The following is a 27,349-nucleotide window of genomic DNA, read 5'->3' as shown; positions in this document are numbered from 1 at the left end:
ACACTAAAAGAAAACTCCTAAGGCAATGTTAAGTCATCCGTGCCACCAACACTGTGGTTTTCAATATAAATGAACTCACTTAGGCAAGGTGGGTATAGCAGCTTTGCAGCGTTAATACTTCACTTGTGTTCAGAGGCTGCTCCTCCTCTACGATATTCTGTGGTATTGCCAAGGTGACTAGACGTAAACAGACACAAATACAAAACATAGAGAGACACTAAAATCATAAAGAGACACCAAAATCAAATGCACTCTAGGTTAACTTGAATATAACTTTCCCTTTCCAACCTTTGCCCTCCAGGCTGTGCATTTGTGAATTTTAATTTCTTTCGGGGGGAGGGGTGAATATGTATTAGTTTTCATCAGAAATATGTATATGTTTCTGAAATATAAGAAAAAGAAGTTCTCTGAGTGTGGTGTGTACTCCGTCCCCGTTTCCAAGCCTGTATTCTTACTTGCATATCTAATTTTGGTCACATAAGGGAAATATGGGTATGCTGGTGGCTTGCAGCGAAGGTTTTGTTGAGAAAATAAAAAAATCAAATAGTGAAGTCCCCCAGGTTAGGCGGGGCAATATTACAAAGTCATGAATATAGTCAGGGCTTGAAGGCAACACAGTGATCTCTCCAAGCCCCCCATTCTTGAGATCAGGCCATGACTGACTGGCCAAGGTTAACTACTTGCTCAAACTCATTTTCCTACATATTGGTCACATTTTTCTCAAGAGTAATTCTTTCTCCATCCTCCAAACCAAAACACACACACACACACACACACACACACACACACGACTTGCTGTCCTCAAAACCTAAAGTGTATCAGGTTCAAAGCTAAGGAAAACCAAATTATAAAATGACTTTGATTACATGATCTGCCTAAAACAATGGAAAATCAAATGCAGAAAAACAGTATTCATAAAGACTGACTAATGCAGTGTTTTGCACCACATGCTGACTACACTGCAGACACATCCCATGTATTACCTCATTTAACTCACTCAACAGCACTACCAGGCACCTTTTTTTTTAGTAGCTCATTTTACAGTGAAGGACGCAGAAGGAATAAGCTACATGTCCAACCCATACGACTGTGAAAGACAGAGCTAGGGTTCAAACCTAGACAGCCTGACACCAGAGAGACTTTCTCTCTTTGACACTCCAAGAATTGCCCTGATTTCCCTGAACATATTTGGACATATCTTGAAGTGTTCAAGTTTTCAATGTCCGGTATCGGATGAGCATCTAAAATTTCTGGAAGGACCAAGAGCCTGCTGGACTCCCACCACCTCTCCTGCAATGGTTTGAATGCTCTCAATTGGGGCGTGTTCCAGCCTCCAATGAAATGCATGCCCTTACCTGGAAAAAACAGCAACAACTCACCTGAGCTCTGTCTTCAGAGATACAAGAGAACATCACTATTACTCTTCCCGTGGCATGGGAAGGCAAAGAGGAGACAGTGGGGGTGGAAAAGAACTCACAGTGAACACAAAACTTCTACGTGGTTGAGTTCATACTGAAAGAACACCTACCCATTAGGTTTTAGTATTTTACCCCCACACTGTATTACAAACCTTTTTAAGTTACAGAGTTGGAAAAAAAATCACTTAGTAGACACCAATATTTCCACCACCCTGATATTAAAGCTGATATTTTGCTATATATCTATCCAATGCAGCTTACCTTCTTAAGATATTTCGAAGTAAACTGCAGACCGTATATACTTCAGCATGTACAGCATTAACTGTGGTTAATATTGGGGTATTTTTTTTAAGTATTTTTATTATTTCAACAGACCTTTCATCATATGAAGCAAACCTCCTTCCTAGCAGAACACTAAAAAGGCCCCAATTCCAGTGAGTTATTAGTATGAAATGTTTATTAGCTCATAGCTGATTTTCTTTGAAGAGGTACAGTAGCCACAAGTGCATGAAGGAAAACTCTAGTTACTAAACTCAGTTTAGTAATATCCCTCAGGTTTGATAAGGAGAAAAGAATACGCCTTTGTCCAGCTTACCCATCTGTGAGCATTCTCTCTTCAAATCTTGCCCGAAGTCCAGCGTCCCTCTCTTTCAGGAGGCCTTTTCTGATCTAACCAACTGGATGCAAGGTCCTCCCCGACCTTCCTTCGGACTTCGATAACTCCGTGTCCACACTTGACCCTTCTTACTCAATGATCAAACACCACCACCCCCTTCATACCCTGCATTTTCCCATTGTGGGTTGTGATCCATTGCTGCAATGGTTTTCAACCCAGGGCTACACCTTAGAAGCCCACAGTAAACTAAATCAGAACCTCCATGGGCTGGGTCGGGCCAGGCCTACGCATTTGTTTTTAAAGCTCCCTGGGGGGATCCCTGGGTGGCGCAGCGGTTTGGCGCCTGCCTTTGGCCCAGGGCGCGATCCTGGAGACCCGGGATCGAATCCCACGTCGGGCTCCCGGTGCATGGAGCCTGCTTCTCCCTCCTCCTGTGTCTCTGCCTCTTTCTCTCTCTCTATGTCTATCATGAATAAATAAATAAATCTTTAAAAAAAAAAAAAAAAAAAAAGAACCTTGAAAGCTCCCTGGGCTGTGAATCACTGCCTTAGTGGATCTTCAAATCCTTGCAGTGGGTAGAACCAATACTTGTGTAAAACAGCAGGTAGAATGAAAATATCAATAATGCAGCACATGAGGTAAGGATAAAACAATTATAAAACTGTTGTTTTAATGACATATACAAAATCTCACTATATATGTATAAGCTGAGTCACCGAAGTAAAACGATCTCTTTGGAAATCATAGTCAACCAAATTTACAAAGTTATGACCACAGCCCTGAAGAAGCTCGTACATAGCCCCCCTCACGGATGGTGCTCAAAGGTGTGCAGCTTGAACTTGGGGGGCAGGAAGAGAGAAACAGACTAGAGCTCCTCTCTTACAGGGAATACATTCTGCCACCGGGCTCATGGATCTCTTGGGGACAACCAGATCTGGGACTAATTAGCGTCATTTAGACACGGACATTTGCCCAGGGAGAAGGAGAGTAAATGGAGCAGAGGAGATTCTAAAGAAATAAGAGGAGGCTTCTCAGGGCTGAACACAATCTGCACATTTCTAGGTTTAAGATTCTGTCTTTGCGTATTAAATCTTCAGCTGACACTGCCTACCTAACATCTTTTACACACTGGGAAAGACATAAGGTTGGATGAGAATAAACAGATCCTACTGTTGAGGGTCTTATAACTGAGATGAGGAGAAAGACCATCATAAAAATGGATCGTAATATGAAGCGAAAGGGGCAAGGCATCATTAATTTTCCTACCACAACATCAATCTCTAGGACCATTGAGTAGAAAGAGTTGGATCGGCAGAATTTTGGGATACCAGGCCAAAGCCAGCAGCACGTGAGAATTTTCAAAATACCTGGACATATGCTATACAACTGGACCAGACGGTTTCTTGGGGATCAACACAGGAAGATAGCTCTGCACAGAACTGATGGTAAAGAACATGGTTATGAACAGCTCTGGAATGCCCTTGGTTTGCTCCAACATATGCTTTTGGACTCTGAATTGTAAAGTCAAGTTGTTCAGACAGGGCTGCTGTACCACAACATTCTGGGAAGCACAGACACATTCTGTTAGTACTTTTGTCACTCCCATAAACATTTATTGGGCTGCTGACAGATACTCTTCCAAACACCAAGGATATAGCCACTAAGAAGACAATGATAGTCCTTGATTTTCTAGAAGACAAATCTATGAACAAGCAAGAAAAATAGGTAGTAACTGTCAATGCAGACAAGTAAACTTGGATGAAGTAAAAAGATGGTGGCTTGAGAGTAGGTAATTGGGGACCAGACATTTAATGAAAGCTGAATGCCAAGGTCAAGAGCATTCTGGGCAGCGGAGCCACAGCTGCAAAGGCCCTGTGGCAGGTGCAAGCATGGCATACTGAATGTAGACAAAGAAAGCAAGTGTGGCTGAAGTGCAGTGGGCAAAGGGAAGGTGTTACACGATGAAGCTGGCATGGAGCAGAGATCACAGGGGAGCCTGTAAGTCAGAGTAACAAGTTTGGCTTTTATTTTATGTGGGATGGAGGGCCACTGTTGGGTCAATGCAGGGGAGTGCTAGGATCTGATTTTCCTCTTCAAAAAAATCACCATATATGGTGGATTGTTAAGGGGCCAAAGCAGAAGCAGGGAGAGAACTGACACAGTGAGAAACAATGGAGTGGGTAGTGAAACAGAGTCTGAAGGTGGAGCCAACAGGACATACTGATGGTTTGGCTGCAGGGGAGTGAAAGAAAGAATGACCCACAAACAATTTCTGGCTTATTGGCTTGAGCTCATGGTAGACTGCCAGTGGCCCTCACCAAACTGGGAGAGCCTAAAGGAGAAAGGTGTCTGGGGGTTATGGTCATGAAGACTTCTCCTAGGCCATGCTAAGTCTGAGGAGTTGATTATCAGACATTCAAATGGAAAGATCCTATAGGGAAGTAGATAAAAAGAGAGCTCAGGGCTCACAATATAGATTCGAGTGTCATCATAAGGTAGACATTTAAGAGCAGTGGATAAAACAAGACACTCAGGAAAAAAGGAGGGCACCTGGGGCAAGCCCTGGAAACCAGTATTTACCATTAAGTGACAGAAGGGAAGCCAGGAAAAAAAAGAAAAAGAAGAAGAAGAAGAAGGGAAGCCAGGAAGGAGACTACAGAGGAGGTCCAGAGAGGGCCTAGACAAACCGCAAGCCTGGTATCACAGAAGTCAGAGGGAAAAGGAGGAAGAGAAAGGGCGACAGGGTGCTGAAAAGTCACATGGGGTTCAAACATGGCCAATGGATTTGGCCACGTGGGAGCCACTGGTGATGTTTCACAGCAGTGGTAAAACAGGTCATTTCCAGGTCCAGTAATTGGGAGGGGACGTTGTGAGTTCACTCACAGGGTGGGCATGACACAGTGCAAGGAGGTTGTTGGCAACAAGACTCGGTCAGCATGGCCTTGGGCAGGTGCCACTACCCCCACTAGGAACCAGTCCGAGCCCGCTGGCACAGGCTACTGACTTGAACTCCATGGCCACCAGCCACACCCCCAGGTGCATCCTGCCATCCTGTTTTACACCTAACCAAGGTGGGGGGGTGGGGTGAAAACACCATCTCCCTCCTGCTTCCTGACACGCCTCCTTACCCTCCAAGAATACACAAGTTGTTCAATTCTACTAACAAAATCATGGGTGTTCTGTACTTTTTAACCATCTGACAGCAAAACTGCTCCTTTCAAACGTGCCTTGGCTACTTTCATTGTGAATGAACCTGCTTTCAGGAAAGACAATGAGGTGAAGGGAAAGAAATCTGTACCCTCTCCTGGTGTCTATGTGTCTTCCTTTGTGCTGTATTCCTGAGAGATACCCATGATGGTAGAGGCAGCTCATACCTGCCTCTTTGTAAAGCGGAGGAGCTTTACAAACCTGTTGGGGAAAAAAAAAATAAAAAAATAAAATAAAAAAATAAAAAAAAATAAAAAAAAAATAAAAAAAAAAAAACAAACCTGTTGGGGAAACAAACTAACACATGACATGCAGACCAGCTTGGTGCCAAATGCTGTGACATGTGCTCAGGGCAGAGATACCATCTGTGGCTGCAGGAGAAGGAGAAAGCTTTCTGGAAAAGCAGGGCCATGTCACTAGAACATAAAGGTGGGACAGGTAAGAGACTCATCCTTAAAGTCCGATTAAAAAATAAAAAAAGACATTTTGCAATAGGCCCAAAGCCCATCTCAGCAATGCGGGATGTGTGCATCCACGTTATAAAGAAATGAGCACTTACGATGACATCTGTTGGATTAATTAGCTGTGTAATTAGTTTCCCCTCGGTGGAGTTGGGCTTTGTCACTGCTGAGACTTCTTCAGGTGAGGTTTTATTCCAAATGCCACACTTCAAGAGAAATAAAGAACAGGCCAGGCAAAGAAGAAAAGCATGTGACAGTGTTTGTGGGAGGCAGTGAGAAGGCAGAAGCATCAAAGGGACTTTTGGGATCCTCTGGGAGCTACAAAGTCAGAGAGGAAAAGTCCGAACTTTGGATAAACTCAAAGCACCAAAGGCTCAGAGGTGCAAATTATCACAGCGAGATGATGGAGATGGACAGAGCAGCATTTGGATTTGACATTGGACACGTTACTGGACAAAGTATAGATTTCTTGTCCCCGGAGAAGCCATTCAGTCTTCCTCTCCTGGCAGTTATGGCCATCACTAACGGGAACCCAGTCTGGGCAAAAATAATAACACTGGTGAGATCCTAATCTGAGGACCAGAAAGGGAACAAACACACAGGCAGATGCCTCCAGCCACAAGGCTCCCCACGGCACTTCCTCAAGCACAGCTGGCTGCAGTCACGCCGGCGGACTAATGTCTAGGACACCGAGGAAATGGTAGTCCAGGGACCCACGCCTCCTGCCTTGGCCGCCTGGAAGAGCCTCGGAATGTTCCTGCAGCTCCTTCTATCTTTAATCATTTTCAAAAACCATCTGTTTTTGGTAGGTGGTAGGAGAGGGCAATATGGAAACACGAAGGCCCAGCAGAGGCGGGAAGATGACGCTGAAAAACCACCTCGGCGTGGGGGACACCAGAGCTGGCCGGGAACTGTTATGCACCGCCACACATATGCACAGAGTGCCCTAGGCATGGGAAAAACACCTGCCAATACTGCTCAGAGAACCTTCCTGGCCCTCGGTAGCCACTGGTTCATTAAGAGCCTGGGATGTGGAGCACTGAGCTTGTGGGAGCCCTAGTTTAAATCAGCAATATGGGTCTTTTTAGAAATTTTTATTTATTTATTTGAGAGAAAGAGAGAGATCAAGAGAAAGCAGAAGTCCGATGCAGGGGCAGAGGGAGAGGGAGAAGCAGACTCTCCGCTGAGCAGGGAGCCTGATGCAGGACTTAATCTCAGAACCCTGAGATCATGACCTGAGATGAAAAATGATTCTTAACCAACTGAGCCACCCAGGCACCCCAGCAATGGGAGTTCCAATGCTAGACAGGGTCAGCCCACTAGGACAGTCTCTGCCCTAAATAAAATCAGAGCCTTTCCGAGATCTTCAGGAACCCCAACATCTCACCTGCAGAACCTCTGCAGGACCCGTGCTCCCTCCCTCGGAAGGGCCACGGGGAAATGAGGAACCAACACAAAACGCCAACATCATTACCACCATCCCAAGGGTGCACCTATGTAAGAGCCAGGAACAAAGTGGCTGAAAACTACATGTGTGCACCAAGACTGCTCCATCAACCACTAGCCTGGTGATGCCGCTGCCCCTCTGACATGTAAGGGCAACAGAATCCTGTTAGAAAAGCCGTGAGGTTGTTCAGGAGTCTGTCCTCCTCAGCTGTCAAAGGTATCACCAGGGTGCGGTGGTTTGTGTCATCTGCCCTGCCTTGGGGGGCTGCTAGAAGATACACAGGAATAAGAACGTATCAGGAAAATGTCCCAGGCCCCCAGTCTCGGGAAGAATAATCTTTGCCTAATTCAGCACCACGCCCAGTTATCTGCTCATCTCCCCCTGGTTGGCCAAAGGGCACTCTGTGGCCAAACGCAGATCAAGAAGCAAGACTGCGAGCAGAAATAAGGAGCGGTGGCGGAGGTCACCATACAGCACAGCACAGACATGGGAGGCAAAACACACTCCTGGCGCATACTACTCATAACGAGCACCCCACACAAAATGGGTTTTTTTTTTTTTTAATTTTTTTTTTTTTTTTTTTTTTTTATGATAGTCACAGAGAGAGAGAGAGAGAGGCAGAGACACAGGCAGAGGGAGAAGCAGGCTCCATGCACTGGGAGCCCGATGTGGGATTTGATCCCGGGTCTCCAGGATCGCGCCCTAGGCCGAAGGCAGGCGCCAAACCGCTGCGCCACCTAGGGATCCCACAAAATGGGTTTTAAAAAAAAAAAAAGTAATACGTTTCATTAGCCTGAGTCTACACAAAATCCTATCCAGAGCCTAGCATGAAACTGGCACTCACTAAATGTTGTTGACCCAAAGGGAGAAATTCTTTTCCCGTTCATTTGTGTTCCAGAGACCATGCAGGGGAATGCTATCCAAAGGGCTGGAGCCTGAACCAGCGAGAGGAAAGCCAATGACAGTGACAGGTCCAGGGACACATCCCAACACAGAACCACAGGTACCCATGCCCAGTCTCCTGCCTCGTTCCGAGGGACAGGGAAACAAGGCCTACTTGGTACAATATGTCACCTCAGGTGTGGTTACAAAGACCCAACACTCCTCAGGCAGGAGCTTGTCACCAGAGAGAGCAAGACTCAATGGGCACAGCAAGTGGATGGGAAATCCCTCCCACAAGTCCAATGCAAGGCTGTCCTGGCGAACGAGAAGATGGTTAAAACTGTTGACCTAAGAGACCAGGTATGCTTTGGAGGCCTCGTTCTGGGGCTGAGAAGCTGCCCTGCTAATTAACAGGTTACAAACTAAACACTATCAGTAGATAAACATTTCTAACCTTCTAACTAGTTTGCCTTTTATAAGATGAGGACGTGGGCCCTAGAGAAAGTTCCCTGATTATTCTTGATGATTAGTCCCAGTCCAAATCTACTTTCAGGAATTCCTATTAGCATCTTCTATACGGGAAGCATTTGGGGTCTTCTGTGTACAATGGCCAGGGCTCAAGTACTGTGAATTTCTAACAACTACATACAAATAACAAGTGCTCAGGGAGGCCAGACGAGCCCGAGCGTGAGGTGAAGCATCTGGCACAGCTGCAGTGGATTCAACTGGGCACTCTGACGTCTGTCTCGCTGTGTGACATGAAAGCACTTCAGTAAAAGGAAATAATGAAAAAATTGTTGAAAAGCAAATTTTAACAAATAGCTCTGGAGAAAATTTCAGATTTCATTATAGGAAAAGCACTTTATTTAATGCAGAAAATGTGAAAATCTGATATGACAGTTTTCTATAAATAACAAAAATTGGAAATCATCATTAGAGGCGGTTGTCATTTTCCTCTTTTGTTGGGAATCACTGAAAAAAAAAAAAAAAAGAGGTTTACCAACAAGGAAGCCACTTATCTCTCTTGATGCTCCTGTCGAGCCTGTTGGCACAATGCTGTGAAAGAGTTTTTCCTTCACCATCCGAAGGCAGGGCTGCCAGATAAAACACGCAGGACACCCAGTTACATGGGAATTTCAGATAAGCCAATGAAATGACAGTTTGTGGGATATACGTATAACTAAAACACTATTTGTTGTTTGAAATTCCCATGTAACTGGGTATTTCACATTTTTATTTGCTAAAGTTGGTGCCTCTCCCTGGAGGCTCCCACTGGTTGTTCAGTTCTCGGGGTCACCACCCTAATGTCCCTCCCTGGTCTCAATAATCTCCAACATGGCTGTGAGCAACAGATTTTCTGTCCAACATTTTTACCTTTCACCCTACATGCTGATTACCTTTCTTTAAAACAGGTGCTGGAAACCCACTAATTTTATTAAATACTAAAGTATTTAAAAGGACTCACTGCTAGTTTTCAGAGTAACAGCCTTTCCCACCCCACACGTAACATGGCATCTGCAGTTTCAAGTTATGAAGAGAACAAGGATTAAGACTATGGTTCAGGGGTATTATGTCACTATTTAAATAAAACTCTTGCCTGTTCCTGACAGTATTCCTGACAATGCTTAATTGTTCCTTTATAATTTCCCTTTCAAAACAAACAAACAGGGCAGCCCAGGTGGCTCAGCGGTTTAGCATGACCTTCAGCCCAGGGCCTGATCCTGGAGACCTGGGATCGAGTCCCACATCGGGCTCCCTGCATGGAGCCTGCTTCTCCCTCTGCCTGTGTCTCCGCCTCTCTCTCTCTCTCTCTCTCTCTCTCTCTGTGTCTCGTGAATAAATAAATAAAATCTTTAAAAAAACAACAACAACAAACAAACACCCCAGCAACACCTGCTGGGACTAAATGTATTCAAATATGTCATTTTATAGCAGGTCCTCAGCCAGTTAGAAGGATTGGAAATTGGGTTTGCACCTCTGTTCCCTTCTACGGCACTGCTTTCCTGCTAGAGTGGGTCTACCTGGAACGAAGGTAATGTGTGGAATTATTCTGGAATGTGGAGGCAATGGAATATCCGCAGCAAAACTCTCCTCCGGGTTACAGAGCACCCCTAGGACACCAGATGGCATTCGTGCAAAGCATTCCCCAAGTGTGACTTTCTCTTCTCCATGGCTGGAGGGGACTGACAGTTTGAGATTTTTCCTCTCACAAGAAGATCTAGGGCTTTGGGCTTGAGGACTGAGAGGGTGGATGCTTTCAAGTATTTTGATAATGTGGTAGCTATTAGATTATCTGGAGTGAGACCTCCCTGCTTCTCAGCCTGAATCAGGAACTCTGGCACACCTCTGGAAATCAAAAGGAGACTTAGCACCAGTAGTTGAAAACAGTTTATACTGGAAATATGTGGACAGAGTTAGGCTGTCTCCTTGTTATCTGAGTAAGAACTTCAGAAAAGAGAACTTCTAGAAGTTTCAGTATTTGTTCTCTTTTTTTTTTTTTTAAAGATACTTGGTTAAGCCCAATCTCCATTAAAGAACGATAAGAAACTTAGTCCCTCTCCCAAATCTGGTCTCTCCTGGAGACTCCCTCATCCTAGTGAATTTGATGAAGGTAATCAATCCAAGGAATTTCACCCTGGGGAACATGCTGGAGAGAAACAGGAAAAGGTAGGAGGAAGAAATTTCATCCATAGGATTTTACATGTCTTGAAAAGAGAATTGTAATCGTCTCTCTCGGTTCCCTCTTTTCCTTCCACGGCGCTTTCAACAAACACCACTCTGGTAAATATGCTCAGACTGATCTAAATCGGCTCTGTAAGATTTAGACAAAAAGGGACGATAAACATGGCTTTTTACATCCGCTAGAAAAGGATGGTTATTTAAGAAATTGTTGGGACGATCAACCATCCACTTTGAAAGAAAGTACAGTCCTCAATCACACAAGACAGAAAAACAGAGTCCTTACGATGTACCGTACACAAAATATACTCCTCATGGATTAAAGACTTAAGTGGAGAGGGAAAGTATTGAGGAAAATATCGGTCAAGTAGCACCAACCTGCTTGGGTCTGAACATTCACTCCAATAATACTCAACACTCACTAGCTTGTGACTTGTAACCTCCCTCGGCCTTGCTTTCCCCACTTAAAAACAGGTGAATTAACAGGTGATTCAATCAATTAATATATGGAAAGCTTGAGTAATAGGACCCAGCTTGGAATTAATGCCGTATAGGTGCCATTATTTTTATAATGTCATAGTGCTGCCGAGAGAGCCTCCTTGGGAAAACAGAAAAGCTAGAAACGTAAGGGAAAAAGATGCAAAGATTGGACATCATACGAACGAAAATTTCCTCGATGTTAAAATGCCTCATAAGCTAAGTTAAAGGTGAATGAAAGACCAGGAGAAACTAATGCAATGTCCATAGCACACAAGGACGGTCAGCCCTGATACACCTGGCTCTTGCCAATCAATCAGAAAAAAGAACCAAGAAAAACAAAGGGCAAAGGCTGTGAACAGGATGCTGCCAAAGAAAAACAAATGACCAATAAATACATGGAAAAACATTCGCCCTATCTAGTAATTAAAGGGTCCCATGTTATTGGACAAAATTAGGAAAGTAACAACACTATGTCGGTCATTGGGGCTTTGGGCGTCACCTAACAGGGAGGGGATAAAATGGTCACCTTCTGTCGGAAGAGGCAGTAAAAAAATATCTGCTGGCATTACATTCCAGAATCCAACGACCCCACTTCTTGGGACAGCGCAAGTGTAGACAGATATATGTACCCATCTGTTCCCTACCTCACTGTCTATAGTATCAAAACACGGCAGGCACATAACCTACCTGTCCATCATTGAGACCGAGGTCTTTTATTGTTTCTTTTCTTTTTTGCATAAGACCAACTCTGTAGTAATTTTTTCAAAACTGCTATGCATTTTTTCTTTTCTTTTTTTTTTTTTTCACAACTCCTACTGAACTGCAAAGACTTGATGATTTTTTTATAAACTTGTAGTGAGGGAATCAGAATTTCTGCTGGTAAGCTTTCATGACAGTTAATATGTGGAATACTACTATTCCACTACGTAGCCATAAAAGAGTGAGCTAGATCTGTATGTACTGACCTGAGTGATGTTCATGATAAAAAGTTACATGAAAAAAAGCTGAAAGCAACAACCTGTGTCTATAAAGCTTTTTTAAGGGAATAGTATGTACATGTACCCACTTCTATCAGTGTAAGCAGAGAAAAAAGCTTAAAAGGATATAATCTAAACCTAACAGTGATTTGGAGAGGAAAAAAAGGACTTCCACTTAAAAAGTTATTTAAAGATATTATAAAATATTAGAAAAGTACATATGCAACATTATTCCAATTTTGTAAAATGCCTGTTATACACAAAATGAAGGAAATAAAAATACTTTGCTGTATGGTAGGATTGGGTTGATACTTATTTCCTCTTGCGTTTGCCTGAATTTTTCCTATTTTCTACAGTGAACATGCATTACTCATACTAATTATTTTTACCATAAAATATAAGGAATCCACATTTTATCATTAGCTTCCACTTGAGGTAAACATGGAATGCCAGTCTACTAAGAAATCATTAAGAATATAATAATATTCTAAAAGAGTCTTATTAGCTCTTTACCAGGCACAAAAAAAAAAAAAAAAGATTGGCGGGGGGGGGGGGGGGCGGAGAAAACAAAACTATTAAAAGCATTTGGGGGAAAAAAAAGAAACGCGTGTTGCTGTCACAGCTGTTCAATGGTGGCATATTTAATACTGGACTTTTTAAAACTAGGCACATCTAATAAGATTTCAGTTAAGTGGCACCTAAAGCACAGAGCCAAAACATAACGCTGACCTTACCGTCTTGACATGAGGGTATGTACAAAACTAGAACCACAGAGATCCAGGCAAAGCTTGTGCATAAAGCCAGCCAGTCCACTGAATGAATGTTCTGAATGAAGTGATACCCATGGTTGGGGGGGGGCGGGGTGGGGAGTGGAGAGCAGGGAATGGAGGAGGGAGGGTGGGTAGGTGGATACTGATCAAGGTGGGTGGGACTGTTCTAAGAAGAAGGGAGGGCGTGGGAACCTCTTCACAGAGCACATTCACTGCATACACTGGCAATATAATGGCCACAGAACCACAGCAGTGAAGGATTAACTCTGTCAGGGCATGAGCACTCCCTCCAAAAAAGATGTGACCTTTCAAGCCTCCTACTAGGGACCCCTTTAAGTTAACCGGTGGTCAGAAATGCCACCAGAGCCAACTCAGTCCCCGTGGGAACGACCATGGGGCCTGTGTGCAACCTCTGAGCCTTGCTCCAGGAGGCTCACATCCATGAGCCCAGGAATCAAGGGAGGGAAATGAACTTCAGACACCTAGCTACTCTCGGAGACAGAGGGCACAGAGACAAAATGGGCTAGAATTTACCAAAACATCTGGCTTTTCACACCTCCTAAATCAACCACAGGAAAACATTCCCTTCCTTTCAATTTTGGATGAAGGCACCAAGGTATGGGAAGAAGAAGGCAAAAGTATGCACTTAAAAAAAAAAAAAAAAAGTCAACCTAATGAGAAAACAAGATTTGAGGAAACCAGTTCCAGAATGACGATGTAAACCAGATGACACTTGCCGGGGCGCTTCAAACACACAGCAGGGCGAGGGAGGAGAGGACAGGGAGGGAGGCGAGCTTCACCAGAGGATTTATGCTTTCTGCTTTCCATAGCCAGACAAAGGCTACCAGTCACCACCTATGGGCATGAAGCATGCAGCTGTCTTCCTAAGACAAACTGCCCCCCAAGTGTAACCATAAAGGAGCACACAAAGAATGAAGACTGTAAATGAAGTCTCTGTCGGATTTGTTCTACATATTCTGATCTGTCCATCCACCCTATGATGAATTTAAAGACTCTGCTGGGAGTGAGCCCTAATGAGTTCATGAGTCAGGGAAAGAACTGAGAAGATGGATTCTCAAGTCATGTGGAGTCTGATGGAGGGTTTCCTACTTCCTCTCACCTTGCAGAATCCCAAGAGGGTGGCAAGTGTTAAAGACCACTAGGTGGGGGCTGGGGGGTGTTTTTAGTTACTTGGTGTCATACCCTACTTCCTGCTTTCAGCCAAGTAGAGCTCATGTCTCACCCTCTGCCCAGCTGGCCCAAGGTAACTCACATGGGGCCCAGACACAACTCCATGGGAGATGACCTCCTTTGCGTATAATTTAAGATTAATATGAAACCTTCAGGCTTGGTCCAATCAAAGGCATCTCAGCTGGGAACTCTCTCAGTAATAGACTCTGGTGGGGTCTTAATCTATCTGCTAAGGCTGATGGATTTCCAGTCCAATGGCTCTCAGGTGTTAAGAAAAATATCAAAGGGAAAACCAGATTCTAACCGTTGGCAGGTGTGCACTGATTGCCAACTGTCCTTTCTGTACTCTCTTCCCCCAAGCAGAAGACACTACGAATTTCAGAGGGCTCGCCATGGCTGTCACATAGCGGAGAAGTCCACATAGACACATAAGAGCCCACACCAACTTGGAACGCACACTCTGGGGACTTAGGGCCTATGCTAGCATGGAGAAGGGCGCAGTGTGGGCCACTCCTCTATTCAAGGTAGGCAAGAGCATGCTGCATCTGTGTGGGTGGAGACAGAGGGAGAGCCGGCAGGTCCTCAAAGAGAGGAGGGATCCACATACATGGGAAAGCAAAAGATGCAGAATTCACATTCTGGAGCTCGAGCCCTGATGGGAGACAAAGACCGTTCCCACAACACGCTTCCATTCTGGCTCAGGTGAATCACAGCAGATGGAAACCAGAAGCCCAGCCTCTAAGCTGGACTGGGCTGCTGGCCTTCCCACTGGCTCGATCAATCACAGTGCGCCCAGTAACTGCAGGTGTGAGAGCATGGGCAGAGGACCCACCACGCTTGAAGACACACCAAAAAACTGTCAAGGAATTCAATCCTGAGTGTTTCACAAAGTGACCTAGGGGCCCAGACAAAAGGAAGCAGCTTCCATCCAATGCCTGGGGCTCCCCAGCTCAAGGCCCCCTTCCTCACCAACACACACACAAACACACACACATACACACATACCCTCCACTTCTAGGAGGCAGGGAGGAAGAATTCACTGGACAGGAATCTTGATTTAAAAACGTCTCTCACACAATCAAAACTTGACAATTCCATGCAAGGGTGATAATAGCACCAGGGTTTTTTGTCTGGTTCTGTTCTTCTCTGGGGAGGTGGAATGGAGGCACTGGATTAACGAAACCCTCTCTCAGTCCGGATGAGAAATTATCTCATGCTTTCAAGCATCTCAGTCTTAATAGAGCAACATATGTCCCAGCATTTATGACACCAAGAGAAGGGACTCTGGACCAGTGAGGTCAAACGACACACCAGAAAGCTACGCCTCTGCTTGCATCTCCTGAGACGGCTATTCTGTGTCCTCCAACATGAAAAAGGAAGAGGAGGGAAGAAAGACCTCAGTTGAAAGAGAGGGTTGGGAGACCCATTAGGAAGTCCACTACATCATGGCTGCTTGAGCAGGTGCTGCAGAAACCAAGTTTGGAAGTTGCCCTGGCCAATAATGAATACTTCACCAAAAGACCTGGGATGGGGTAGGGCAGGGACAAAGATGGGAGGGGGTTGGGGGTGGGGGATGAGGGTGGGCCATGGGGAAGGGGTGAGTAAGGAGGGCTCTGTGTGAGAAGCCTGGTGCCCTCCCCAGGTCAGCAGCATCTGGAGCTGTTTCTCTAGCAGACAGTAAAGAACTCGATTACATCCAGTTAACTGTGCTCTAAACTGATTATGCATGTGCTGGGCTAATGGATTACATTAGCAAGAGGAAAAATAACATGCAATCAATCTCCATTTACTACAGGCCACACCAGGGCCTAGAGAAAAACTGACTCTCAACCACCTCCAGTCCCCACCCCAAATCTCCAGACTCGTGACACCCCATGACAGTGAGCCCCCTCAGTGGCAAGAGAAGCCTGCTTTCGTCGCACTGTGGGCCAGAAATGCTTGGCTCAAGTCTCAGAACGAGCCCATTTGTGTTGTCATTCGGGAGTGGGTGAGAGCTCCCTGCCCCCACAGCAGAGCCACAGCAAGCCAAGGGACATTCATTACCCAAGGACTAATGAGACCAGACTAATGACCCACGGCTCCTGACACAGGGAATTCTGCTCGGAATGTGGGGGGTGCTCATCCCCGGGGGTTGTGCCAGCCAAGCACGTTGTCGGGGGACTTCCTTCAAGCACCAGCTCCCAAGTTCTATCCTGTACCCCAGTATCTATGGCCGTTCCACCTGCCTTTTATTAAGCAGGAGATTTCTCCATCTTTTGAATGAGAGAGAGAGAGAGAAAGAGAGAGAAATAAGGCTGGGGAGGATGAGTGTCCCTAGTTCAGCAAAACACATATGGAAACACACAAATTGCTTCCCTTACACCCACCTCAGAAACTGCCTCAACCTGACTCGTTAGGTGTGACCTGTGAAGTGGTCTGGGGACCATAAGGGATCATCTCAGTGAATCCACCACGTCCAGGCCCTCCAGAAGCAAAGCCAAGGGTGTGGTGTATATATTTATATATATACTCTTATTGGAGGATGCAGTGTGGAGAGTTAATCACCACCATGCACGTTTTATAATCTAAAGGGCATTTTTTTTTATCCCCTCGGACGGAAGAGGCTGGCTTCTTGTCACTTCTCAACAACCCCCATCAGAGTTGCATACGATCTTCCATGGCCACACGGACAACTGAACTAATTTTGCTCAGTCAGGTCCTCTGGAAACAGTTTTTTTCTATGGGTTTTCCATCAGGTTTTCTTGACCACATCAGCAGCACCCTATGGCCACTTCAGACTTTTAACGTAAACTGATCACAAGGAGCCTTTTCTTTCAATGGGGGCACAAAACAAATCCATCCAGGGAGGTTCTTGCTCACTTAGAACGAGGGTGTTGGCTGCTTGGTGTGCAGACCTTCCCCCACTGCACCACACCAGCCCATTCACACTGGTGTCGGCAGTCAATTCCGGAACCTTCCATTCCCACTACCTTGTTCTTTTGGCCTTCTCCTCCTCTCCCTAACATGGTTTCTGACCCATGCTACACAGGCCTCCCACCAAGCTGAAAATGAGCAATTGTAAAATGAATCACAGTTACCAACCTCGGCAGAGACTGATATGGGGAAAGGACCTGAAGTCTTCCTTCGTTGGAGTCTCCCTTTAAAATCGCCATGAGTAGGAAGGGGATGAAACTATACGTCAGGGTCAACAGAAAGGCTCCCTTGGCCCAAAGATGTGGGAACTGGCGTGGAAGGCAACAAGAGGGGAGGGTGATGGTAAAAGGGAGAAAATGCAAAGGGAGGGTGAGGGTGTGGACGGTGTGTGGGAGGAGGCTGGGCAGATTTATGGCAATTTGTACCTGATTGTTCATACTAAAGCCATTATGGGATGATTAGAGAAAAAGGTGAGGCTTTAAGTCCAGTGAAAATCAATAGAAACGTCTGGAGCAATTCTGCCTCGCAAGTGAAAGGACTATTTACAGTATGTGAGCACCTCCTCCTCACCGTTACTGTCTATAGACTGAGAGAGAGCCTGGAGGGGGCAGGGAGGGGTGGGAAGGAAGGAAGGAAAAGAGGACAGTGGGAGAGGAGGAGGATGGAGGACGGGAGAGGCCCAGGGGAACAGGAGAGAGGAAATGTAAACATGAGGAAGAGAAGGGGCCACAGGACAAGGAAGCAGAGGGGCAAAGAACAAAGGAGCCCCATCAAATGATCCTAAATTTTCCCCACGGCATGTGCCACCTTCCAGCCAACTCCGTATTTTATTCATCGTGTTTATCACCCATCTCCCTGCAGAAGAATGGAGGCACTATGAGGGCAGGGATCTCCTGGTCTATTCTGTGCATCCAGAACAGCTCCTGGTATCGAGCAGGTGCTCGACATGTATCTGCTGAAGGAGTGAACGAACAAATCAATGAACCAACAAATAAATGAACTAAGAATTCCAGGGGCGTCCAGGAGAGAAGATAAAAGGGGGAGGGGAGTGGACGAGACAGAAGAGGAGAAAACGAAGCACGCAGGGCACGGGGTAGCACCAGAACGCAAAGGTACACAAAAGCCATAGCGAACAACTGTCGGGGAAAAAGCCAACTGTAAAGAGTCGAGGGGTTCAGTATCAGGCTGCCCTCCAAATGGGGCACATCTCAAAGAGAACCTGCAGTCACCAGAAGCTGCCACCACATCAGGGCTTCATGAGGAAGCGGATGCCAGCTCCCCTTCCAACACCCAGTCACCAACCAGGCACCAAATCCGCCGTGACACGGGCTGTCATCCGTGCCCGGCCATCCCCAAGTCCCGGGGACCCAACGTGCGCCTTCCAGGGGGCAGCCCGGGTCTTACCTTGTACAGCTTCAGGCTGGCCTCATGCCTGGAGTTGACCGTGTGCAGCCGCAGCTTCTCCAAGCTGTTGGTGTAATAGTCACACGCATTGCACTTGAGGTGGACTGGGTTGCCGATGGCCACACACTTGAGCCGCCACTCATTGGCTTTGCCGCCTTCCTTGATGTGGGCCACCAGCTGGTACTTCTGCACATGCTTGTCCGTCTTGCAGTGCAGCTGGAAGTTGGCCTTGAGCTGGGTGTTGTAGCGGCAAAGCTTGCACTGGTACGAGTCCCCCATCACAGCCTTCCACTCGTCCTCTGGGAGGCTGCGCTCCACGTTCATGTGCAGCCCCAGCATGTCCAGGTTATCTGTGGTGAACTTGTTGCAGACGGCGCACTGGAAGAGCTTCAGCGACGGGTCGTTGGTCTGGATGAAGCTCTCGCCCAGGTTCATCAGCTCCTCCGACACCAGCTGCCCGCCCCCGAGGCGCATGTCTAGGGGGATCTCACCGCCCACTGCAAGGAAGGAGAGGAGAAGACAATCAGAGACTAGGCTCACAGCTGCGGCCCTAATGCCGGCGCCACCCAGCCTCCCCCACCCTCAACCCAGGTTCCAGGAGAAGAAAGATCACATTTAAAGTGTTGCAAGGTGCTGCTAACCGGAAACACCATCCCCCACCCCCACCCCCAAAAATTCAACTTTATGTGTTCAGATCTTTCCTAGGGACATTCTGAAACTTGTAGAAGGCTTCATGGTGTTGTGGGGTTTTTTTTTTCCTTTTGGAAAAAGAACACTTAGAACCATATTCTCTTGAATATTTCAATTCGGTCCCTCACTCAAATCCAAGAAAAGACAGGAATAAACATCATCCACTGGACACAACAAAATCAGAAACTCTAAAAGTTGGAAATTAGTTCCAGCTGTAATCTGAGATATGAAGCCTTCATGGTAAATCAGAATCAGGCCCAGAATGTATCTACCGCAGTGCAGCCCAACAGAACTTCCCGCCCTGTCTAATGTGCTCATGGCTGCCGAACAGTTGACACACGGCTAAATTGCAACCAAAAACCTGAATTTTTATTTATTTTTAATTCTTTCAAATTTAGATCGCCACATATGGCTAGTGGCTACTGCAGTGGAGAATGTAGCTCTAAATCTGAGATTTGGGGGACGGTTCCCCTGTTCCTTGGCACACCTCTCAGGTTAATATCCTAACTGCCCGTCAACAGTGCCAGCTCCTCCCACGATTCCCCAAGAATACAGTCACTCCCTTTCCTGAGCCCCCACAATGCATGGAACATAGGTCTGCTATGGGACATGTCACATTCTGTTGTCATCAGCCACAGGCAGAGACTCGTACAGAGAGCCTCTTCAGGGCAAGAGTCCAGTCTTCTCCTCACTGAGCCTCTGGAGAGTACCCAGGCCCCTGCACAAATGTTGTGCAGCACAAGGTTAAAAGGGAACCAAAATGTTACAGGTTAAGGAAATGGGTCAAGAGGAGTAATGAAATGCAAAGGTCAGCTAAACAGTTCCCAAAAAGAGTGAAGAAGGCTCTGCTCCTCCCTCTCCACCCCTGTTATTTCTCAGCCCATCAGTGTCCTGCATTAACCAAGGGATGGGCTCTCATTCACCGGTGGTAATTAATACTGCAAACTCTTACTTGTATCATGAAAAACGCTCAGAAAGAGCAATCTTCATTCCATTACCTAGCAGCATACGGTCAAGCAGGACGCTGAGCACTGGCTTCTGGTTTCCACCTCTCCCCCAAACACATGCACACTTGAGCTATTATGCTTGCCCCTACCCCTCCCCAAGTGATACTCAGACTTGACCTTTTACATGTGGTTGGACTGAGGTTATTTTTTTGTTAAACGACTGATTACAATCCAAGTTAGTGACTAATCAAATAAAAGATTTTTTTTTAATGATTTTCTTATTTATGCTACACAAGGCACGTCTAGTGAGATCACTTACAGGTTCTACTGAGCAGTCTGGCTGTGTGTGAAGCCTGTGGACAATCTAGCAAGCCACAGAAATCTTTTGCACGTGCATTCCACAAGGCTCAGGAAGCTTTCTTCTTGTCTTCTCCCTTGCCATCTCCCCTGGTGAGAGGAGCCGTAACTAAGACATTCTTTTTAGGACAAGAAAAAGAAGAGAAAAAAAGCCTAAAAGCTCCGTCCCTTAATGGGGAAGAAGGCCAAGTAGCATCCATGAAACACACGCGGTGTTCAGTAAAAGCGGAAACTGCCCAGAGGGTAAGACAAGGAGCAAACATATATTTGTTTCTGATGCCAACCACCTGAAGCATCACATCGTCTCCACTTTTTAAACTTAACCTCAGCACATCAATATTGCTCTAAAGAGAAATTCAGCTGTCACTTGCTGGATGCCTGAGTAAAAATGAGAAATCCTCAGAACATACAGAGGAAATAAGTCCCTATTCCCATTCCAAGCTCTTGAAATGCAAATCAAAGACAGACACAGAGAAGCAGTGAAATGAAGGCGACAGGCAAGCCAAAACTCCCTGGGAGAACTATACCTTGGAGGAACAAACCCAAGGCTTAGAATCCTACAATTCTGTAGAGCTAGAGGGAACTAATTCAGCCCCTAAGAAGAAAAAGTGGAGGAACCTAGCCCAGTGCACAGGAAGTTAGGAAGAGAGCCCTCTGTGAGTGAGAACTCAACAGAGGTTTACTCTTGAGCTACGCTGGAGAGATCACCTTGTCTTTGAGGGGGCACCCACGTCTAGCACTAGAATTTACACCCTGGCACAAGAGTCTGTGAATTAGCACACCTTCAGAGAGGCTGTGGATTAAAAGACACCTTCTAGACTCAAAGACAGAAGGCAGAGGACCCACTAAACCTCACGCAGGTGTCCTACAGCCAATTGGTTCTCTGGGTAACAGGCAGATGCCCCTGCAAGTTACCGGTTTCTCAGCGCTGTTCTAAACTTTATCATCGGGCAGCTGGGTGGCTCAGTGGCTGAGCATCTGCCTTTGGCTCAGGTTGTGATTCCAGAGTCCTGAGATAGAGTCTGGCATCAGGCTCCCCACAGGGAGCCTGCTTCTCCCTCTGCCTGTGTCTCTCTCTTCCTCTCTCTCTGGGTCTCTCATGAATAAATATGTAAAATCATTAAAATTAAATAAGTAAACTGTATCATCTAAAGGGCTTTCTGGAAGGATATTCAGATGGCCTCAAGCCTAATATCGTATCTACAAATGGCAGCAAAACCAACCAGACCAGATCCAAGGGTGCTGACCCTCTCCTTCAAGCCCTCCAGAAAGAAGGCATCCCCAGAATCAGCATCTGCTTGATATCACAAAAGAGAAGGTTCTGTCAAAGGAAGTAGGCCAACAGTAACTTTGTAAGCAGGAGTGTATTTCACAAAAATGTCTCTCCCCCTGCGGAGCCCAGCAATACCTCCTAACACCTACAGCCTTCTCACAAATGGCCTAATGGAAAGATCAGTAGGGTTGCAGACAGAACTGAATGTCATGGCTCTTTCACGTCTGCATCTGTTGGCTCCTACCGAGGTCATCTGACTTACACCGTAGTCCTTTGGATACGTGCTCTCATACCCTCACCCACTCAGGATAAAGTACTTGTGATTCTCGCTCCATCTCAGCGGCTCTTATGGCCTGAGGTGGGCCCAGGAGGTTTCCAGAGACTGACCTTGGCTGATAGGCAGTAACTCTGAAAATTGAAGGGCCTTTGCTTGGCTGACCTGGGTAAGGTCCTTAGAAGAAAAAGCTCTGCTAGCTTTAAAAAATCAAGTATGGATCAGCTATGCACGTCCAGAACACAGGGATTCATTCTTCTGTTTCTTTTACATCTGCCATATGCCCATTATGCATGATGCCCTGCAGACTCACAGACACTTGTGTAAAAAAGCACGGTATTTTTCCACCTTAATTCAAGCCTTAGTCAAAATTACTGGTTTTCAAGGTAATTAAAAAGATCTCACTTTGACCCAGTATGAACCCATCCATTTTCTGTGTCTTCATTCCATTTACATTATATTTGATTTACTCCAAGATCTGCCTCCCCAAGATTTTAAATCTCCAGATGAGAAAACCCCAATTCCCAGAGGCTTAAAAAAAAAAAGTCTTACAGTATGATGCCACCCTTTGGTGTGTATCCCCTGTGGTTCACTCTGGGGACAGATAAGATGATTGATCCCTGTGCATCCATTATTAACCAGTTGGTAAAACATCTTCAAATCGTTTGGTAATAAAGGATCCACAGGTCAATATTCCAAAATAGAAAACAAGATTAAAGTAGCAAGGATTCAAATTTAAATGCATAGCAGGAAAAAACAAATTAAGTGCTATAAAATATAACTCATCAACAACAAATAGCACTAAAGTACCACACAAAGACATGCCGACTGGTGAGGCTTGGCCCCTGGCGTTAACCTAAACCATGTCAGAATCAAGATACACGCTCACACTTGGTTGCCGAGAACTTACTCCCACGTTGGTAAGGGAATACTGTTTAATCAGGCCAACGCTACCACTGGTCCCAGGAGGTTAGCAGGGGCAGGGGATAGGGACCCAGGCAATGCCTGTCTGAAGGACAGGTGGTGGGGACAGGAATGGCCCAACCATCACATGGTCCTCATGAAACTGACCCGTACATTTTCTTGCTACAGAAGCTCTCCCCCTAAAAGTGAACACGATGCTTTTCATGCAAAGACTCATGGTTTTGGCATCCAAATCCTACCCCCTTGATCCCATTCTACATCTATGACACCAGATGGTAAGATCCTCTATCCGGACACAGCCAACTCACCTTCCCTAACATGGGTTGTTTTGTCATGGTAACAAAGGCTCTGATAACCAGCATTTAGCGGATGTTAAAATTTCACTTTCTTTGATGTACAACTTTAGAATTTGTTCATTTTTCATCTAGCACACCACTCCCAGGGCAATTTAATTCCCAACTATACCTATCACTGACAACTCATGCAAAACAAAAAAGGAAAGGAACGGGTCTCCTTCACCAAGATCCTCATGAACACGCTGGAGAACTCTGAGCAACGTATCTGGATGGCACCCCGCTCCGCACAGACCCAGCCTTTAGTTATCTGAATAAGGCACGCTACGGTTTTGAGTTGCTCTTACGGAGAGGACTGTCCCCCATTTAAAACTCGAGCTGCAAGTGTCCTGGAAGTTACAGTGAACATCGAATGGAGCCCCAAAGCTTCAGGTAATCGTGGCGAGTTTTCAAACTGGGAAAGGGACGAAGGAAAAGAGGACGGGAAGAGAAAGGAGAGTAGACCAGAAGCCAAAAACTAGAGGCAACACTTAAATTTTCATCCCGGCCTGTGGGAGCCAGAGTGGAACCGTGTGTCTGCTGGACGCACACGGAGGGGGGGTTCTTGAGAAAAGTATCTGATCATCAGACACTCGAGGCCACACCAAACAACTCTTGAGAGAATTAAGAACCAGCCGCATCCACAGGACTTGACAGAACCAACCGTATCAACGGGGACCTCAGTCTATCCTCACTTCTCCCCAAACTCAAGTCATCAGAACAAACACACGCGCGCTCAGCCTCACCTAGAGCAGGCGTCATGGCGGCCATGGGCCCGGCGGGGTCCAGCTGGAATCCGCTCATCATGAACTGCGCGTCCGAGGCGGCGCTGTCCATCTTCAGGTTGGGCAGGTTCATGTTCTGGGCCAGGTAGTACTGGTAGAGCTCGGCCTCGGCGGGCGAGGGCAGGCTGCCGAGGCCCAGGTGGCGGTTGTGTTGAATCTGGGTCATGTTCTGCTGCAGGAGCATCATGTTATGCATGTGCTTCTCGCTGGTCATGTGGATGCGCAGGTTCCTGGCCACGTTGGTCTCGTAATCGCACACCTCGCACCGCCAGGTGGGTTTGGTTTTTGGTTTGGTGGGCGAGGGGGCCCCGCAGGAGCTGCCGATATTGGCCGCCGCGGCCGCCGCCGCCGCCGCAGCTGCGGCCGCCGCCCCGGCCGAGTGGCTGAACACCTGCTCCCCGCCTCCATTCTGCAGGTTCTGCATGTTGTTGAGATGCTTGTCAGACTGCATATGAATACTGAGGTTGCCTTTGGTAGTTGTGGAGTAGTTACACACCTCACAGCGGAAAGGCTTGTAACCACACGTGTAGCTCTCGCCTCGCGCCAACCGAGGGTGGGGCTGCCCACTTTTGCAGTAGACACAGGAGCCCCCCGGCTCTGGGTGCTTCTCCTTCATGTGTGCCTCCAGAGTTTGCTGGTACTTATAGTGCCAGTTGCACTTGGGGCACTTAAGTGTCTTACATGAGTTCCGAGAATGCATCATGGTCATGTGGCCGCCCAGCGAGCGGGAGGAGCCCAGGACCGTGTCGCATTTGGGGCACTCCACGCCACTCCCCGAGGGGCACTCCCCAACCCCAAGCTCGCAGAGGGAGCCAGCGTGCTGGTGATGGGGGACAAAGCCCCCATCGTCGCCCTCTGTGCTTTCATTTGGTTCTGGTGCTGTGGCATTGTCTTTATTGGCACTTTCGTCAGCAAAGTCCAGCCTCCTGCCGCCCTCTGCCACATTGGCCCTGACGCCCTCACTGTTAAAGCTTAAACGGTTCCTCCTGTTCGCACCATCAAAGACAACAAAGGAAGAAGCAGAGTTAGAACTAGTAGAAGCTGTGCCCCTCGACAGGGTCTGGAGCACATTAGGCATTAAGGGGGAGTTAGAAATGCTTTGGTTTGAGAGAGCAAGGTCCTTTTTGCTGCTGCTACCTGCCGCGGCCCCAGACTCCTCATGGGCTCTGTCCTCCACTTCGTCGTCCAGCTCGCTTGGAAAGAGTCCTTTGCAACCCTCGTCTTCCTCCTCCTCCTCTTCCTCCTCCTCCTCTTCCTCCTCCTCCTCCGCCTCTTCTTCCTCCTCTTCCTCCTCCGCCTCCTCCTCGGCTGGCTCTGCTTTCTCGGAGAAGCAATCGGGATCACCCACTTCTTGCTTCTCTCCTTCTGCTGCCCCAGAGTCCTTGCCCTCTGAGGATTTGGTAGGACTGGAGGCCAGAGGCCCCAGGGGGACTGAGGTAATGGGGGTCTTCAGGACCGAGCTGGTGAGCCCGCCAAGGTTCAAGAGGGTGCTGGGGGTCAAGATGCCAGCCTGGGGCTGCTCGGGGCCAGCAGCAGAGCCGGCTGGGAGAGCCTCCTCCCCTTCCATTCGAATGCCACTAAATTTACCATAAAAACTGTGTCCGGGGCTTATGAGGTTAGCTGTGGAGACTAAAGGGTGTGGAAAGTTTTTGTTTTTTGGTTCCAAAAAACTTACAAGGGGTTCCTTGTCTTTGCCGATCCCTTGGATGATAGCGGAGATGTTCTTATTGCTAAGAATTTTCCGCTCGTCTTCACTCAGGGTCATTCGATGGTCGTGCACCGCGTGGGTCACAAATGAACGGACGTACCCGAAGGAGAGTTTGCACAAGAAACACATCAGGATGGGCTTCCTCTTGCCGTAGAGCACAAAGCCATCGAATTTGGACAGGTCCACATTGTTGGGAACATCTTTGGATACGCAGGAGCTTTTGGCAGAGCCGTCGCTGTTCAGGTAATCCTTGTTGCTTTTGTGTCGCACGTCAAAAACGCGGAAGCTGTGCAGGACGGGGCTGAGACCCGTCAGGGCTGAGGTATTCGGGAAAGCCTGGTCTGGGCCCTCAAACCATTTCCCGAAGGATGAGGCTATGTGGAAAGTGTTGATGATCTGTGGGTAGACTGGTGCAGCACAAGAAGGGTCCCCTTGTTTGCCCCCCGCCCCGGGGAGAGAGTTCAGGAAGAGCGAAGGGAGAGGCCCACTGCCACTGCCACAGGCGCCCCCGCTTTGGGTCAGCTGGCTCAGGCTCTCGACAATGTAGGCCGAGCCATCGGGCTGGTACACTATCTCCCCAGCCAGGTTCTCCACATCACTCTCCTCGTCCCCCTCCTCACTGGTGTCGCTCCCGCTCTCCTCTCTCAGGGGCAGCGGGGGGCGCGCGCTGGGGCAGTGGTGCTCCATGTAGGTCTGTAAGCTGGCGAAGGAGGCCGAGCACTCGTTGCAGCTGACCTCCTTGCCGGCGGGCTCGGCGGTGGGGCCGGCCGAGGCGGTGCTCTCCGCGAGGCGTTCATTGAAGGGGGCCCTCAGGCTGTCCAGGGGCCCGTGGGTCTCGCTTGTGGACTGCTCCATGCTACTGGGTTTGTCGGGGAGGTGGGTGCTGTTGACTTCAGTCCATTGCTGGTGCTGAGGGATACCGCACCCATTGTCCTTCCCCGAGACGACAGGCGAGTCACAGCCTTCCATGGTAAGGCCTGCGTGGAGCTTTCATTGCACCCAGTACGGATCGGACCTGAAGAGCGGAGGCAAGGGGGGAGAGGAGGGAGAGAGGGGGAAGAGAGAGAGAAAGGAAAGAGGTTAGGAGGGCCGAGGCTAGGTCCCGCACAGAGCACTCTAACAGGCTTCCGTCCACACCCACAACAGAGACCGCGAGGGCCACGGGGACCCCAGCGATCTCCCCACGCCGTCCAGCGAGCGCGCGGAAGGCGGGTGGCACCAGCGTCTTTAAGGCCAGGGTCTGCAGCACGAGTGGGGAGCACGGGGCAGGGGGGGGCACACAGGAGACTCCCTCTTTGTCTTCGGACTGCCGGCTGCTCTACCCCTGGAGAGACCAGTTCGACTTTCCGTTCTCTGCAAGCACAGCGTTCGAGTGAGGACCGGCCTCGAGCCACGGTGGAAGAAGAGGATGGTGTCACCTCGCCAGGCCGGGCCGAGGACACAGAGAGGCGGGCCGACGGCACACAGCTGGCCACCACCGAGTCACTGCTGGCTGACCACACTGTCTGTGGGCCAAGGGACCACCAGGAAGGGACGGACGAGAGGAGGAGGATCGTGTACCCCCAGAAAAGGCCTGCGTGGGGGCACGCTGGCAGACTCAGAGGTGGAGCTGCT

At 47.7% G+C, this 27,349-nt stretch overlaps 1 protein-coding gene across 32 annotated transcripts in view; it reads right to left on the bottom strand.

Moving 5' to 3' along the window:
- ZFHX3 (zinc finger homeobox 3) overlaps positions 1-27,349 on the bottom strand; it is a 527,663-nt gene that overhangs the window by 132,885 nt on the left and 367,429 nt on the right. For 31 of the 32 annotated variants that reach the window (XR_013374931.1, XM_077888804.1, XM_077888884.1 and 28 more), the window contains 2 exons: positions 23,989-26,750; positions 18,446-18,942 (listed from right to left, as the gene is read on the bottom strand). Coding sequence is in view for 31 of the 32 variants with exons in the window: in XM_077888804.1 (XP_077744930.1) it covers positions 18,446-18,942; positions 23,989-26,704 (3,213 nt within the window). In the remaining variant the exon portion in view is untranslated. The remainder of the gene's footprint in view (positions 1-18,445; positions 18,943-23,988; positions 26,751-27,349) is intronic. The other variant, XM_077888996.1, reaches the window with a different exon arrangement.

Source organism: Canis aureus, chromosome 3 (assembly GCF_053574225.1).
Source record: "Canis aureus isolate CA01 chromosome 3, VMU_Caureus_v.1.0, whole genome shotgun sequence".
NCBI lineage: Eukaryota > Metazoa > Chordata > Mammalia > Carnivora > Canidae > Canis > Canis aureus.
This window is presented reverse-complemented; position numbering and strand designations above follow the sequence as displayed.